The sequence below is a fragment of the Hyperolius riggenbachi genome, chromosome 1, assembly GCF_040937935.1.
Source record: "Hyperolius riggenbachi isolate aHypRig1 chromosome 1, aHypRig1.pri, whole genome shotgun sequence".
NCBI lineage: Eukaryota > Metazoa > Chordata > Amphibia > Anura > Hyperoliidae > Hyperolius > Hyperolius riggenbachi.
Genome location: NC_090646.1, coordinates 578,066,841 through 578,084,716, shown reverse-complemented (window position 1 = coordinate 578,084,716; position 17,876 = coordinate 578,066,841). Strand labels below are relative to the sequence as shown.

Here is a 17,876-nt window from a genome sequence, read left to right as displayed (position 1 = left end):
TATAAGTAAATAATGTTGTATTTTATCGGTATAAACTGTGTATTTCCATGTGTGCCTTAATGGAAAAGTATGTCTGGACATTTATGTTGCTGTGAGAGATTTACAGTGAATCTAGTTGATCAGCTGGGACCTTGCGCAAAGCCTGTGTTTCATAAATGACTTTTTACAACCACACACATCTGCATATGAGTAAATAACACAGCAAAGACAATGGCCTCTGACACTGACCCCAGCCCCCGCAAATGGCCATTGAGGAACTGGCTATCCAAGGTGAGAGGAAACTGAGTTATCTGGTTTGTCAACAATGGTCCATGGGACTAGCTACAACAAGTTCCTTCCCCCCAGCTGCTAAGGGCAGGAACTATTGATGATGTATAACACAGAGGAGGAGTCTCTATACCTGTGGTATCCAGATATAAGACAATGCTTGGGAAGCTCTATCTCTCTGGGAATGCTGCTGCCATGGACTGTGGAACCGAATAGGGGCTCAGCTAATGAAAGTGTGTGACTGTGCATAGGGTATATAGAGCCATTATGTGAGTCACAGTTTGTATGATCTAACTTGTACATATGTATATTTGTAAATAAACCCCTTTTATTTAACCTCTTTGAAACGACCTCAAGTGTCTGGTCATTAACATAGAAATAAGTTAACATAAGCGAGAGTACATTCTACAAATGCTGATACTTTTCTACAACTAAACCAGACCCTAGTCTCATGCTGAACTGATGCTTAACCTTAACCACCCCCCCCCCCCCCCCAGGCAAACCTTACACCCCTACCCCATATTGGTACAAGTATGAAGTTTGGGCATCATGCGCATCCAATAGCTCAGACCGCCCGCAATCAAAAATGGCTACAAATAGTGGGCGATAAAATCTCATATTGATACGGATAGTTTCAATAGGTGTCTATGAGAAGCTCAAACTTATCCCAATGAGCACCCACATTTCCTGCCTTCAAAAGACACTGCTGCAATGTGATTGAATGTCAACCCTTTATAAAAAGCTTTATGGTGGTGAATGACTGGATATGAACATATTAAGCAGTGATATGCTGCCACCCTATAAGCCAGACCCCAATTTTGCATGGTCTAAACAAAACAAAACAAAAACAAAACCACTACTATAGAACTAGTAATGTAGCGCTAAAAGACTTACCTCCATGCTTGTATTGAATGCTCGGTTTACTTTTGCCTTGATGCAGATTTGTTGACCAACCCTGGAAAATAGAAGTACAATAAATCCATGTAACAACTTAAACCAAAGAGACGATGCTTAAGAGCCATAACAGTACAAAACTATAAAATTTCTCTCTCTGGCCAACTACATGGCTGAGATCCCCAAAATCGTACTGGAAATTAAATTGGCTTTCCCCTAAACAAAAACCAAAAAAAAACCCTGACAACTATTTAATGGGGACTAGGCCAATAGGTGCGAGCGGCGACCACTGCCCTGAAGTCAGCCCGTGTGCCAGGCATGATGAACGCACAGACACAGGATGACGCAGGGACAGGGAAATTATTATATAGGACACACACACACACACACACACACACACACTTCTTGGCTTCCCAGTCCTACAAGAGGAACACTCTACAAATGTTAGCTCATTCATCAGCACTTTCACACACCAGCCATAATGATTGTGTTGCCATTTTGATTAATGCCTCGTACACATGCCTGACTTAAGTCCACTGAGGCGGCTGATAATGACCACCTCAGCAGACAATCAGGTATGTGTAAGGCAGCCAATGACAGCCAACCCTCAAGTGATCCGCCAGATGGATGTACCCAGCCCCAGCAACGCCGATCCCCCGCCTATCCCCACTGTTCATGCCGCTCCCCCATGTGATGTCACCCAAGCGCAGCTTGACGTTCCCCACATAGCAGTACAGCACATCAGCTACACAGCTGACACGTATGTGTGCAGCACGGCCCAGCGATGTCGCTCAAGGAAATCCGGTCCTGGTCTGATGGCGACATCAGTTGGGAATGCGTATGGGCCCAAAGAGATGGGATAGCTGGCCTGATGCCGCTTTCTAATCTTATGAGTAGTACACACAAGACAGTCCGTGCACAGCTTCCTTAAGCCACATTTATTTCTCCATTAGTTCACATCAGCAGGTGGATGGGCACAGATACAGTAGCCACTTGTGCTCATGTACATATAAATTGTAAACGATCTGACCTGTGCCGTGGACGGGTGCGGGAGGGTGACCAGGGATGAGAGGACTGCGCTACAGCCGTTTCGCGCCGGTGTGGCGCTTGTTCACGTGCAGGTGTCCTTGGGCAAATGGCGACGTGTACGGGCTTCCGTGATGTTACTCGGAAGCCCCGCCCATCACGCACACCATTGGCTCCTGAGTGTTGGGTAGTGATCGTGCGTAAGGCTAGGGGGGGAGGAGACCGGGCTGTGACGTTACAGTGGTTTGGTGGTTGCTATGCCAACAAAGGCACGCATGTGCATTAACAACAGATCGCCGTAACATGGCGCTTTAGAACTTGTGAGCATATTATCAATACCTTGTGACTGTGCCCAATTACGTAATGTGTGTCCGTGCAAACCTCTTTCAATATCTTAAACCTTGAAAACTTGTGCATTCCTTGTACCTTAATAAGAGACCGGCTCACACCGGGCCAAAGTGACTATCTGAACTATGCCTCAGTCTCCGCCTGCTTTTTACTTAAAAAGACAACTTTTATTAGACTACTTATCTAAAAACACCCTAATACCCTTAATTAAAATCACTGTGAGCTTGGGAAGGGAGATTAACCTCCTGAGCGGTATGGACGAGCTCAGCTCGTCCATCACCGCCGGAGGCTGCCGCTCAGGCCCTGCTGGGCCGATTTTTATCAAATAAAGTGCAGCACACGCAGCCGGCACTTTGCCAGCCGCGTGTGCTGCCTGATCGCCGCCGCTCTGCGGCGATTCGCCGCGAGTAGCGGCGAAAGAGGGTCCCCCTAGCCGCCTGAGCCCTGCGCAGCCGGAACAAAAAGTTCCGGCCAGCGCTAAGGGCTGGATCGGAGGCGGCTGACGTCAGGACGTCGGCTGACGTCCATGACGTCACTCCGCTCGTCGCCATGGCGACGATCTAAGCAAAACAAGGAAGGCCGCTCATTGCGGCCTTCCTTGTTTATTATGGGCGCCGGAGGCGATCGGAAGAACGCCTCCGGAGCGCCCTCTAGTGGGCTTTCATGCAGCCAACTTTCAGTTGGCTGCATGAAATAGTTTTTTTTTAATTAAAAAAAAACCCTCCCGCAGCCTCCCTGGCGATCTCAATAGAACGCCGGGGAGGTTAATGAGTAAAGAGACACAAACCTCTGGACAAATTTCTTAAACACTACATTGTGTGATCCCCACCCCCTTCCTAAATCACCACTTTCCCCTTCTTGGAACATTCCAATTGGCACCCTTCCATTCTGGGTACAGTTGGGGTACATGCCACAGAGGTTGGCCACAGATTTGCTGCCCGTGTCCCCCCGGTACCCTGTGTGGTACCACCTTCCTAAATTGCACAAGTCTATGGTAAATCCCCCGGGCAGGCCCATAGTATCGGGGTGTGGGTCCCTAACGGAGCGACTATCACGCTTCCTGGACCATTTGTTGCGCCCCCTTCTTAGGGGGGTCCCCAGCTACCTGGCAGACACGTTAGACGCAATAAACATTGTTGAGAATGCAGAGTGGCGACCGGGGTACAGGCTCGCCACAATTGATGTGGAGAGCCTGTACAGCCGTATACCCCACGAGGAAGGTGTGAAGGCAGTACGTCGGTTTCTCGACAGAACCAATAAAGACACGGGATATAAGGATTACCTGTGTGAATGCCTTAGGTACATCCTAACAGACAATGCATTCCTGTTTGACGGAAGGTGGTACCACCAGACCTCCGGGACGGCCATGGGGACCTCTGTGGCATGTACCTACGCCGGGCTCTTTTTGGGAGCCTGGGAGGAGGATTGCGTGTGGGGCCCTTCGAACCCATTCCGTGGGAAGATCAAGGTGTGGTCGCGTTATGTGGACGATGTGCTGGTCGTGTGGCAGGGAACAGTCGGGGAATTTGGGGAGTTCATGGAGCACCTCAATGTCAACAGGATCAACATGCTCTTCACGTCTGAGATCAACGACGGTGGGGTGTGGTTCCTGGATCTTTTGATCAAACCCGATGGGGCAAAGTTGATATGTGAGGGCTTCAGGAAACCCACGGCTGTTAACTCATTGCTGCACAGGAGCAGCTACCACCCTGAACATGTGAAAACCTCCATGCCATACGGCCAGTACTTGCGTCTCAGACGCAACAACACCAATCCAGAGGCATGCGAGGTACAGGCGGACGAGCTTACCACACGCCTACGGGCCAGGGATTACGATGAGGCTGCCCTGGGGGTAGCTAGAGAGAAGGCCAGAGGAAGGGAGAGGTCCACCCTTCTGGTTAGACAGCCGAAACCTGATAAGGGTGGCTCTATTACCTGTACTTTCGATTACACCCCCATGACCAGGAAACTGTCACAAGTCATAAAAAAGAACTGGCCTCTCATAACCAGAGACCCCGCCTTGCAAAAAATCTTCCCTGATCCCCCACGAGTGGTGTATAGAAGGGCCCCGACTCTAGGAGATATCCTAACCCGAAGAGAGTATCGCTCCGTTGTGCCAACCAATTGGCTGACCAATGAACGCCCAAAAGGAAACCACAGATGTGGCAGATGTAAATACTGTCCACAGATGTTGGAAGGTACGAACCTTAGATTGGGGGGTACACAGTGGGAGGTGAGAGCTTTCATCACCTGCCAGACCAAGTTTGTCTCTTATGTCATCTTTTGTCCCTGCCAGTTTTTCTATGTGGGCAAAACAACCAGGCCACTTAAGGAGAGGGTGGGGGAGCACTTTAAGTCCATCAAGTCCGGGAAGGGATGCCCACGCCTAATTGAACATGTTAGGGAGTCCCATGGAGGAAAAGCTAAATGCTTGAAATTTGCGGGACTCCTGCATGTTGCGAACTCCAGAAGAGGAGGTAATAGGGATCAGGAGTTGACCCGACGTGAATCACGGGTAATCTTGCGTACGGGGGCAATGGGGCCCGTGGGCCTCAATGATAGGCTTGAACTATCCTGCTTCCTTGATCCATAGCGTTAAGACATCTCCATTCTTCCCTGGACAATGCATTGGACGAGGGGTGGCTCCCCCACCCTTGACTCTCCTGGTGCCTGGAAAATGTTTCTTAGATTCTTTCCCCTGTAGGTGCCCCTCCCACCTGCCCCTTTCCCCACCAGTTGCAGAAATCCCCCTTTTAGAACAACATCTCCCCCTCCTCCCTTAGAAATTCCCTCCCCTTCCTCTCCCGGACGTAGGATTAGCCAAGATTATGTGTCATTATGGCATTGGAATATGAGTGAATATCGATCTTTGTGTCCCTTTAGGAATGGGAGCCCCCTTTGGTCTCTTCCTACTCCTCCCTTCCCTTCTTTTCACTTCCCTCCCCTGTGAATAGTGGGTCCTGATAAAAATGTACTACTGTTCAGGAGCGCCCCCTCCTAATGTGCCCCTGGCCCAAAGAGTGATGCATCAGGAACCTGGGGCACAGATGGGTGGGAATACCACCGATGGGGATGCGCTGGGGTGAGGCAGGTGCTTTTAGCTTGTGGATGGCAATGTGGCCCAGGGGCCACAGGAGGGGAGGAGGTCATGCCCCCACTCTTGTCCCTTTGGAGGGGGTGTGTGTGGGGGGGGCGCCGCTTGGGGATGATATGTATGCCCCAGTGGCGTCCTTTTTGTTCTTCCCTCCTCGGGATGAGACCATCGCACATTTGCACCCCTCCTCGGGATGAGACCATCGCACATTTGCACTGCCTCCATATCCATTGCGTCCCCAAGATGTAGGGGGGTCCAATGCTCCTGGAGATACACCAGAGGTCCCCCGTTCCCTTCTTCCCTTTTCCTTCCCATTTTCCAAGTATATGCAATCCTGCCCTCTGGCTGTCACCAAAGGATCCCCTTATAAAAATGAGCGTTATAATGTATATGCCCTCTTCTATGGGCGCAAGTAGGGGTTTCCCCCCCCCCCCTCTCCACCCCCCAATATTGGCACCAAGAATGGAAGGGTGCCAATTGGAATGTTCCAAGAAGGGGAAAGTGGTGATTTAGGAAGGGGGTGGGGATCACACAATGTAGTGTTTAAGAAATTTGTCCAGAGGTTTGTGTCTCTTTACTCATTAATCTCCCTTCCCAACCTCACAGTGATTTTAATTAAGGGTATTAGGGTGTTTTTAGATAAGTAGTCTAATAAAAGTTGTCTTTTTAAGTAAAAAGCAGGCGGAGACTGAGGCATAGTTCAGATAGTCACTTTGGCCCGGTGTGAGCCGGTCTCTTATTAAGGTACAAGGAATGCACAAGTTTTCAAGGTTTAAGATATTGAAAGAGGTTTGCACGGACACACATTACGTAATTGGGCACAGTCACAAGGTATTGATAATATGCTCACAAGTTCTAAAGCGCCATGTTACGGCGATCTGTTGTTAATGCACATGCATGCCTTTGTTGGCATAGCAACCACCAAACCACTGTAACGTCACAGCCCGGTCTCCTCCCCCCTAGCCTTACGCACGATCACTACCCAACACTCAGGAGCCAATGGTGTGCGTGATGGGTGGGGCTTCCGAGTAACATCACGGAAGCCCGTACACGTCGCCATTTGCCCAAGGACACCTGCACATGAACAAGCGCCACACCGGCGCGAAACGGCTGTCGCGCAGTCCTCTCATCCCTGGTCACCCTCCCGCACCCGTCCACGGCACAGGTCAGATCGTTTACAATTTATATGTACATGAGCACAAGTGGCTACTGTATCTGTGCCCATCCACCTGCTGATGTGAACTAATGGAGAAATAAATGTGGCTTAAGGAAGCGGTGCACAGACTGTCTTGTGTGTACTGTATATGAATGATGATTTAAAGGGATACTGTAGGGGGGTCAGGGGAAAATGAGTTGAACTTACCCGGGGCTTCTAACGGTCCCCCGCAGACATCCTGTGCTCGCGCAGCCGCTCACCGATGCTCCGGCCCCGCCTCCGGTTCACTTCTGGAATTTCAGACTTTAAAGTCTGAAAAACACTGCGCCTGCGTTGCCGTGTCCTCGATCCCGCTGATGTCACCAAGAGCGCACAGCGCAGGCCCAGTATGGTCTGTGTCTGCGCAGTACACTCCTGGTGACATCAGCGGGAGTGAGGACACGGGCGTGCAGGCGCAGTGGTTTTCTGACTTTAAAGTCAGAAATTCCAGAAGTGAACTGGAGGCGGGGCCGGAGCATCGGTGAGTGGCTGCGCCAACACAGGATGTCTGCGGGGGACCATTAGAAGCCCCGGGTAAGTTCAACTCATTTTCCCCCGACCCCCCTACAGTATCCCTTTAAAGCAAACCTGTATGCACGCTTCCTCACACAAGGATCCAAGTTACAGCAAGGATTAGGACGGGGTTGTCTAATATATATGGTGCAGCAGACCCAATCATGTCCCCCTCACTGAGTGACGGGCAACCAGCATCTTTTGTGTACTACTAATCTTATGAGTTACAGCAGATCTCTGACAGACAAAGTGCACACAGACACCATGCTTTGGTTTCTCTCAAGAACACACACTGTTCTCTTTCTTTGCTCTGAGTAAACTAACACTTCCTGGTTAACAAACCGACACCATCGTCAGATGATGGATATTAAGCCACTCCATGGTGGAGTGTCACATCAGTGGGTAAGCTGTTCAAAGGGAACCTAAACTGAGAACGATATGGATTTTTCCTTTTAAAATACTACCAGTTGCCTGTCTCTCCTGCTGATCCTGTGTCTCTAAAGGCTTATACACACATCAGACTATAGTCTTTGGAAAATGAAAGATCACAGACCAATCTTACCACCCTTCATGTAGTATGAGAGCCATACTCTACACAGTCTTTTCTATGGAGCTGAACTCTGCAGCATCTTGCAAAGATTTTTTTCTGATGTACACACAGATGCTGTACAGACACAAAAGATCAGTATCTGCAAAAGATCTGTTCCTGCCAAAAATCCATTCCTGCAAATTGCAATGATAGTCTATGAGATCTGCAGATCATCATACACACATGATTTAACTGACATTCATCTGAAGATCAAGCAATCATCCGCAGATCTGAAAATCCATCCTGGTGGATCTGATCTGCAGATTAATGTCAGTTAAATCATGTGTGTATGATGATCTGCAGATCTCATTGACTATCATTGCAATTTGCAGGAATGGATTTTTGGCAGGAACAGATCTTTTGCAGATACTGATCTTTTGAGTGTGTACAGCATCTTTGTGTGCAGCATCTTGCAAAGATTTTTATCTGATGGGGAGTTCAGCTCCATAGAAAAGACTGTGTAGAGTATGGCTCTCATACTACATGAAGGGTGGTAAGATTGGTCTGTGATCTTTCATTTTCCAAAGACTATAGTCTGATGTGTGTATGCACCTTAATACTTTTAGCCACAGCCCCTCAACAAGCATGCAGATCAGGTGCTCTGACTGGAGTCAGACTGGATTAGCTGCATGCTTATTTCAGGTTTGTGATTCAGCCACTACTGCAGTCAAAGAGATCAGCAGAAATGCCAGGCAACTGGCATTGTTTAAAAAGGAAACATCCCTATCACTCCCAGTTTAGGTTCCCTATAAGGACATATGAATTTATACCATAGCTCCCAACTGTCCCTCTTTTGAAGGGACAGTCCCTCTTTGGGAGCCCTGTCCCTCTTTCTCCCTCATTTGTCCCTCTTTCTATGTAAATATATATATTTATCTACTGAAAAATGTGTTTCATTAGCTCTAAACTTTATTTCCCTCTTTTAAATTGATACATTTCTTATTTTGAAATGTTACTATGAAGGAAAATGAACCAGGATAGAAAAGGACCAGTGTGGTTTTAATTATTAAACATATTGTTCTTATGAAATCTTAATGGTATGTGTGACTAGGGGCGTGGTCAAGGATGTGGCAGGGGTGTGGCTTAAATGACCCCTTTTCTCACCTGGAAAAGTTGGGATGTAGGTTATACTTTTTGTGCCCCTAGACCAACTACAGTATGTTATGGCTCCCCTTTCATGTGCATCAGCACCCCACCCAATGTGCAGCCCCCTCTTCCATGTATAACATCTGTGTATGCAGCCCCACTCAAACAGCTCCCTTGGGTATCCGTTTTCCCTATTCATGTGCAGCTGCCAATTTTTCAGCCTCATTCATATGCAGCAACCCCCTTTTATGTCCAGATGCCCCCTTGGGCTGCAGCTGCCCAAGGACTGGGCCTTTACGGCCTTTCCAGGAATCCAGCCCTGGAATCATCACATATCTTAACAGGTTGCAAGAGGACCTTAATCTGTTAAACAGGGTAATTCCCACATTAAGAATGCAGCAGGATGAATGAGAATTGATTGGGTCCTTACATTACTACTTCATAAGACACCGGGCACCCTAGACTGAGGTCCTGGCACCAGAGTACCTAACACTGGGAATACATGGCTCAATTTGGAGTCATTTAAATGGCTCGATAGATAATTTCCAACACTTCCGATCTCCCGCCCGATCGTTTCTGCGCTCGATTCTGCATTCAGGACAATGGAAAAAGAAAAAAAAAAAACGAGCGGAAGATAAGATAATTGCGCACAGAATCGAGCAGCAAAAACGATTGGGCGCAGAATCGAGCGCTACAATCGACCATTGTATTCCCAGCATTAGAGCTATAAAGAGGCAATAGGAGGGTCAACCTTCCAGCATACATCAAAAGATAAAGGGAATCCAAGGTGAGAGGGATATGGAGGCTCCCATGTTTATTTCCTTTAAACTTCAGGCAACTTGTTTGAGGGCTGGTGCACACAAAGAGCCTTTGAGAGGTTTCTTAAAACGCTTGCTCGGGAAAACTGCTTGGCTGATGTATTGCAATGGGATGGTGCACACCAGAGCGGTTCGTTTTTCCCCCAACCGCAAACGTGGGTCCTGCAGCATTTTTGCTGCTTTCTGAGGCAATTCTGTATAGGAACCGCTAGAACAGAGCGGTCTGCCAAGCGTTTTTGTTGCAGAAGCTGTTCAGTTACACCTGTACTGTAACAAAATATAAAAACGCTACACAAGAACGCTCCCAAAAATGCTAGGCAGGATTAGGGGGGGGGGGGGGAATGCTCTAAACATGCCTAGAATCGCTCAGAAAAAAAAACACTTCAAAAACCGCTAGCGTTTGCGGATCTGCTAGCGGTTTTTGGTGTGCACTGGCCTTAAAAGAACATTTTGACTGCAATGCCTCATTATTGCAATGGACCATTGGCTGGAAAGTGTAATGGTTAAGAGCTCTGCCTCAGGAAACCAGGGTTCAAAATCTTGTCTCTTCCTGTTCAGTAAGCCAGCACCTATTCAGTGAGGAGACCTTGGGCCAGTCTCCCTAACACTGCTACTGCCTATAGAGTGCACCCTTAGTGGCTGCAGCTCTGGCGCTTTGAGTCCACCAGGAGAAGAGCACACTATCAATGTTCTGTGTCTTGATGGCTTGCCCGAATTCACAAACCAATATCTCTGTCTGGATCTGACGTTTCACTGGACAAACTATTTTGTATAAATACACAGTTTCTAGTTCCCAAGTTTGTGTTGCGTTTTGCTATAAAAATGTATGCATACCTTTCAGTCGGCTCACCAGAAGTGAACTATTGGGTAATCTAATTCTTTTTAATGGCACTTGTACGCAAGGAACTATAATCTAGACAAGTCACATCTCTGCCCCACATCAATCATCATCCTGTTCTGTACAGACAGTTCACCAATATAAGCCAGTCACATAATCACTTACATAAATGGAATCAAATTAAGTTGATTCTGAGGAGGGTGAAAGCATTGGACCCAGGCAGACCACAGGAGTTAAACAGCCTCTGAACATTTTATTTAATTGCCTTATATTGCGGCGTAAAGCATCAATCTTTGTTAAGCTGTATAATTCGTCTTAATAAATGGAAAGCTTTTGTGGCAGAAAATGTTCCTGCACATCTATTGAAATCATTTGCGTATTCCAGCTCCCATCCATTTGAAGCATTCATTTAGCTGGTAGCCAAGGACATTTCTCGTCAGGGAGACAGAAGAGAGTTGTGGACTGAAAATAGGTCACAGCCCAAAGAAGACTGGCCTAGAAGTTTTCCATTCTCAGCTGCCAAGGGCTTTTCATTTCAGGACAGCACAACCAATCGGAAGAGGGGTGGGGACATCATATGATCTTTTATTTAAATTCCTCACAGCATCACTACATGATGACTAAGTATAGACTAGAGTGACAACATGGCAGAGGTACAGCGCTGACCAGTACTACTGAAACATCACAACGATCTACATTTAGATGGAGGGTCAGACACATTTAAATTAACTAGCTTGATAATCTTACGTCACTGCAGAAGAATAAAGAACATGTATCCCATTTTACTACAGCTTGCAATCAAACTGAAAGGTGTTAGCATGAAAAAAAAAAAAAAGTTATAATGAAAGTGATGTAGAGTGCAACAGATAAATGTACTGTAGGTTCAAAACAAGGAGAATTATAAAGGATCAGTCCATAATGCTCCACTTCAGCAACCACCACCACTGGCGGCCGATACACTGGTGCACGCTGGGAATCACTGTGCCCCCCAAGCTCAGTAACATACAGTTCACTGTTTGCTGCTGGAGCCTGGAAACAGTTAGGGTATGTAAAAAAAAACAAAAAAAAAAACAAAAAAAAAAAACCTCTCAATGACATCCTGGGTAGGCAATAAGTAAACCAAGGGGCTTATCCATTTGCTATAAATACCCAACAATCCTTGCAAGATCCCTTGTAATTAACGTATCTGGATGACACTTATACTTGCAAAAATATCTCTACACTTCCTTCTGATTGTTCTAACATTGTCAGACAACAGGAAATGGGTCTGAAGAAGGCTCACAAGCTGAAAGCTTACGGTTTTTTCTTTTAAATGAACTAATAAACTAGAGCTTGCATTTTACAGATAACCCTGATTGAAAAACTTCCTGTCTGTAAAATGCAAACTAGTCTTCAGCCATGCTTCGGTCCTAAGAAAGAATTACACAGCGTTTCTCTCCCTCCTGCCTCTTCCCCCTCCGTTGCTTGTAGAGTTGTCAGACACAAGCTGGGGGCTGGAATGATTTGTCCGCATAGGAGCAGCTTGCTGGGAAGTAAAGATTAAACCATGCCTGCAAACTAGCCAATACATCTGTAGGTAACATTTCTTCAATAATAGCACCAACATTTGGACAATCTGCTCAAAAGCCTGAGTTCTGTTTGTGATGTTTACATTTGGTTACTATCACTGCTGAACTACTTAGCCTTAATGTTATCTGAGTTGGGCAAAAAAATAAAAAAAAAAATATATCTTAAGCTCACCATACAAACATCGATTTTGATCACCCAAATGGGCCCCACCAGCCAGCAATCGTGCCCCATTTGTGCACCCCCACCTTCCAAATTTGAAGCTGGAGCCGCCACTGCCCACCATACAATGTTGACAAAGCAAACTTCACTGGGCCAATTCACTTTAAAAGCCTTTAGTGAGAATGTGTTGGACCTTTTGGACTGGTGCTTTTCACACATACCATTCACCAGCATTGACATGACCCAATGCAACAACTGGGATTACTGCTGCTTTAACTTTTTTTCAGAACAGTCAGTGAGAACCTAGGTCCTTCTGGTGCAGCCGATAGGCACCAAGCAAGCCTTTTATCCATTGACACTAAAACTCCAGCAGCAATGTAGCCTGCAGGACAGTTGCACTAGGTTGCCAGAAAAGATCTATTGGTAATGCACCCTACTGATCACTTGAAGTGATGTTTGAGTAGATCTACCAACTGCTCAGCACTGAAGAAATGTAATAGATTATAGCATACTTGTCAAACTGTAGCCCGTGGCCCAAATCTGGCCGCCTAGTCATTTTCCTGCTTTGCATTATGTTTGGCCCACTTTAGACCACAAGGGAAACTATATTGGAGGTAAAGCCCTAGATCACCAAGGAAGCCATATGGGTGAGGGAGAGGGAAAGCACTAGACACCAGGGAACTGTATAGGGGAGGGGGGGATACTAGACCCCAGGGACCTGTATGGGGCAGGGGAGGGGGGCGGGACAACCAGACACAAGGGAACTGTCAAGGGGAGGAAGTGGGGCACCTAGATACCAGGGAACTGTACAGGGGAGGGGGCAATTAGAAATTGGTGAACTCTATAAGGGAGCGAGGTGGCGAATAAACATGAAAGTTAGCCCACGACTTGGTTCCAATTTTTCAATTCTGCCAACTCTGTATTTGAATTTGACACCCCTGCTTTATATAATGCACAGTGTGTGGTCTTCTCTTAGTGAGAGCCAGAATACACAGGTGAGGGTTGATGCCACCACAAAAGAATGCAATGGTTTCACTCTGGAGGGCAAAGTCCATGACAGGCCCAACTTCAGTAACAAAAAAACAAAACAAACAAAAAAGAGGCTTAATTGATGAGCCTAACATGGTAATTATCCATAGTGCCAATGCATGGCCACCGTGCCCATATTCCCTCTCACTTGCCATCTTATCACTGTGGCTGATGGACTATGGAACCAGGGAAGGAAAATGTCCTTCAGACTGCTATTGTGATCAACTCTTCTCCACTTTAGTAAATGTCTGTGCCCTCACTTCGATTCCATAGCCTCCGTGCTGAAGCTGCTGACACCTCACATATATATGGCAAGCTTCTAAAAACGAGCCATATTTAGACAGAAGAAAGCAAAATAAAAAACCCTCCTTTTGCAGACTCTTCAGCCTCAGTTCAAACCCAGTGTTGCCAACCGCCCGTTAATTTACGGGCAGCCCGTAATTTTTGATACAAATTAAGCTGCCCGTGAATTCCGTAAGGAATTCAGCAGCGTCCGTAAAAGGGCCGGCCGATTGGCCACCCGCTCTGTTGCAGGAGGACAGCAGCGCAGTGGAGGGAGAGCTGTGGGCAGCGGTGGAGAAGGGGGGCAATCTCCCCCCCCCCCCCCCCTTCCCCTTCTCTCACCTTAGTGCTCTCCCTTCCTCACTGACTGTCCCCCTCCTGATCTAAGTGACGAGTGGCTGGCAGTGGCGTTTGGCAGCGGGTGGGACTTACCTTCCGTCTCACTCCTGCACCGGAAGTTCTGCAGCTCTGGTCTGGACCAGACCAGAGTAGCGGCAAATCATCCCACGCCGACGACGAGAGAAGACGCAGGCAAGTTCCGCTCACTGCCAGCCACTCACTCACTTAGTTCAGGATGGGAGAGCGAGCTGCTCCTCTCCTGCTTTGGGGGGGGGGGGTCACCTGGCTACCCATGGGCACATATACATCTGGCTACATCTACTGGGCACATATAACCCTGGCTACATCTACTGGGCACATATAACCCTGGCTACATCTACTGGGCACATAACCCTGGCTACATCTACTGGGCACATATAACCCTGGCTACATCTACTGGGCACATATAACCCTGCCTACATCTACTGGGCACATATAACCCTGCCTACATCTACTGGGCACATATAACCCTGCCTACATCTACTGGGCACATATAACCCTGCCTACATCTACTGGGCACATATAACCCTGCCTACATCTACTGGGCACATATAACCCTGCCTACATCTACTGGGCACATATAACCCTGCCTACATCTACTGGGCACATATAACCCTGCCTACATCTACTGGGCACATATAACAATGCCTACATATACCTCTAGCTACATATACTGGGCACATATATCTGCTGGCTACATATACTGAGGACACTGGCTGTTTGCCATTATGTGCATTTACTGGTGAAAAGCTGTCTCTTATGTGCATTTACTGGTGAAAAGCTGTCTCTTATGTGCATTTACTGGTGAAAAGCTGTCTCATTACGTGCATTTACTGGTGAAAGGCGGTCTCTCATTATGTGCATTTACTTGCCATGCCCACTTTAGTCACCGCAAATTTCCTCGAACATGTTGCCTCCTACTATGTGCCAGTCTAGAACCGGCCCTGTACCCCTGGCTACCTGTTCTGGGGACATCTCTCCCCCTGGCTACCTGTTCTGGGGACATCTCTCCCCCTGGCTACCTGTTCTGGGGACATCTCTCCCCCTGGCTACCTGTTCTGGGGACATCTCTCCCCCTGGCTACCTGTTCTGGGGACATCTCTCCCCCTGGCCACCTGTTCTGGGGACATCTCTCCCCCTGGCCACCTGTTCTGGGGACACCTATAGACCTGGGGCTACCTATTTTTGGGGAACCACTGCTGTCAGATTAAATGTATTTTGGGGAACTGCTGCCAGATTATGTGTATGTTGGGGGAATCGCTGCTGCCAGATTACATCTATTTTTTGGGAACCACTGCCATATCTGTATTTTGGAAGAACCTCTGCCAGATTACGTGGATTTTTGGTGAAATGCTGTAAGATTACATGTATTTTGGGGGAAAGGTGGGGGGGGGGGGGGACGCTGGCAGAGCTTAAACTTCCCTGGCAGACCTTTCACAGCAATATTAAAATCATGTATATTTGGCCCCACCCATGACAACGCCCACATTCTGTTGCGTGGCCACGTCCATTGCGCGCGGCGCAGGGGGTTTTGTCAGTAAAAAAACAATTCTTTTGTCAGTAAATTTTTAGGTATTTGTCAGTAAAAAACAACGTGAAAGGTTGGCAACACTGTTCAAACCTTCATTACAAGCTCTGGGAGCCTCTGACACTTGACAGAGAATACTGGGCACATTTCATTTTGCTGTTTAGTAGAGAACTGCTTGGAAACACTAAACAATTCCTCTCAAAGCAAAATAGCTAGAGGCTTTTCCCCATTTCTCCAACGTCTGGGACATCTCCAGCAGAGCTCAGTGGAGTAGTCCTTCTGAAGTTTACTTCACTGGAGCAATGGAGGCTTCAGGGTGCTGGAACAAGGCCCAGTCTTGCTTAAGACCTTGTACTCTATCTTATCTTGAACTGCCCTACTTAGGTAGGCTTGGCTCACCATCTGAGGATTTTTCATCCATCTGCATTTATCAGGCCAATGTATCAAAAAAGCCACCACAACCTTGACTGTTCTCATTTCAGGAATTAAAAACTTGAAAGGAGGGGGAAATGGGTGTTATGCTGGGCATACACTGAGTTTTTTCTCATCAATCGAGCCGCTGATGGCTCGACTGATAATTTCCGACGTGTCCGATCACCGCGCCGGATCGATTCCGCGCTCAATCCCCACGGGCGGACAATAGAAGAAAACGAGGGGACGATAAGTGCCTGCAGGGACGAGCTGGAATCGATCCAGTCGCCCTCGGGGACGAGCCGGCTCGATTCCGGCACAGAAACTCACCGTATATGCCCAGCATAACAGGCGATTTCCATTTTAAGGACAACTGAAGTGAGATTAATATGAAGGCTGCCATATTTAATTCCTTTTAAACAATACCAATTGCCTGGCAGCCCTGCTGATCTACCTATCTGGCTGCAGTGGTGTCTGAACAACACCAGAAATAAGCATGCAGCTAATCTTGCCAGATCTGACAAATGTCAGAAATAGATTAGGGATTAGATTATGAGCCTCTCTGAAGGACACTTAGTGACAAGACTATATACACTCTACAGTGCTGTGAAACGTGTCGGCCAGGGCCGGATTTGTACTCTTTACTGCCCAAGGCCACTGTCAGCAGCCGCCCCCTTCACTTTAGGTAGCCAGATGATAACCCCTCCCCCCGGATATATAGGCAGAGAACTTTTCTCCCTCACTCCAGTATAGGTACCCTGTTGACACTTACCTCTATTCTAAGCAGCCAGATGACCTTCCCTCTCCCCCAGTATAGGTAGATGGATAACCCTTCCCTCAACTCCTCCAGTTTAGACAGCATAATGCCCCCCCCCCCCCTTCCCTCCAGTAACAGTACCCCGATGACCCCTTACCTCTAGTATAAGAAGCTCTTCCCACTCTTCTGGATAGCCTGATGACCCCCTCTCCCCAGTACAGGCAGCCAGGTGACCCCTCCCCCAGTATAGCCTGCTGCCCACCTGCCCTTAATTCTGTGGTGCCCTAGTCTTAAATCCGGCCCGGGTGTCGGCGCTATATAAATACTAAAATAAAATACCCTCTTAGGCATAGACCTTGAACAAGCATATGCATAAAGTATTAAGGCAGAGGATCCACAGAATAGCCAGGCAACTGGTATTACTTGAAATGAATAAATATGGCAGCCTTCATAATAATTTCTGTTCTTTATAGTGCTGTTTGCCCCTCTGTTGTGACAATTCGCTGGCTCTAATATATTCCAAGTAACTCAGCAGATCAGCTAACTGCCCAGATTACAGCAGATCAAAATGCCAGTTGCCTGACTGTTGTGCTGAAGATGTGACACCAATATGATCTTGTCAATTAATCTATCTCTCTATCTCTAAAGGCAGCTGGTATTGTTTAAAAGGAAACCTATCCTCTCACCTCGGGTTCACTTTAACGGTAGAACAAAGTCTTGAAAATTTGATCTCACTAATTAAACAAAAATCAGCTGCTGCTGGCAGTGAGGCCACCACATTGTGCTCTGCAGTTATTCTGATTGTAAGATAAGAGCCAAAGAAACAAAAGTTGATATAGCAGTAAATTTAATGACTGTGGAAAGTTTTGTCACAAGCTTTAATATACCAGGCTTCTTCTTCAGGCATAATAAGGAACTGGATCAGAACCATGGAGAGCTGGATGTTACTAGCACAAGCCCAGATACACAATACCAGAGACAGGCAGCAGAAATGACTTTTAGGTGAAGAGAACAATCTGCCACGGATATTATTAATTCCTGGACTCTTGTCCACTTTGAAATGGGAAATAGGAAATAATAAACTTCCTATGTACA

The 17,876-nt window shown here is 47.2% G+C and overlaps 1 protein-coding gene across 2 annotated transcripts in view; it reads right to left on the bottom strand.

Moving 5' to 3' along the window:
• Positions 1-17,876, bottom strand: part of ACOT12 (acyl-CoA thioesterase 12) — a 119,566-nt gene that overhangs the window by 65,033 nt on the left and 36,657 nt on the right. For both annotated transcript variants that reach the window (XM_068247953.1, XM_068247951.1), the window contains one exon: positions 1,162-1,222. In XM_068247953.1, the coding sequence (XP_068104054.1) occupies positions 1,162-1,222 (61 nt within the window). The remainder of the gene's footprint in view (positions 1-1,161; positions 1,223-17,876) is intronic.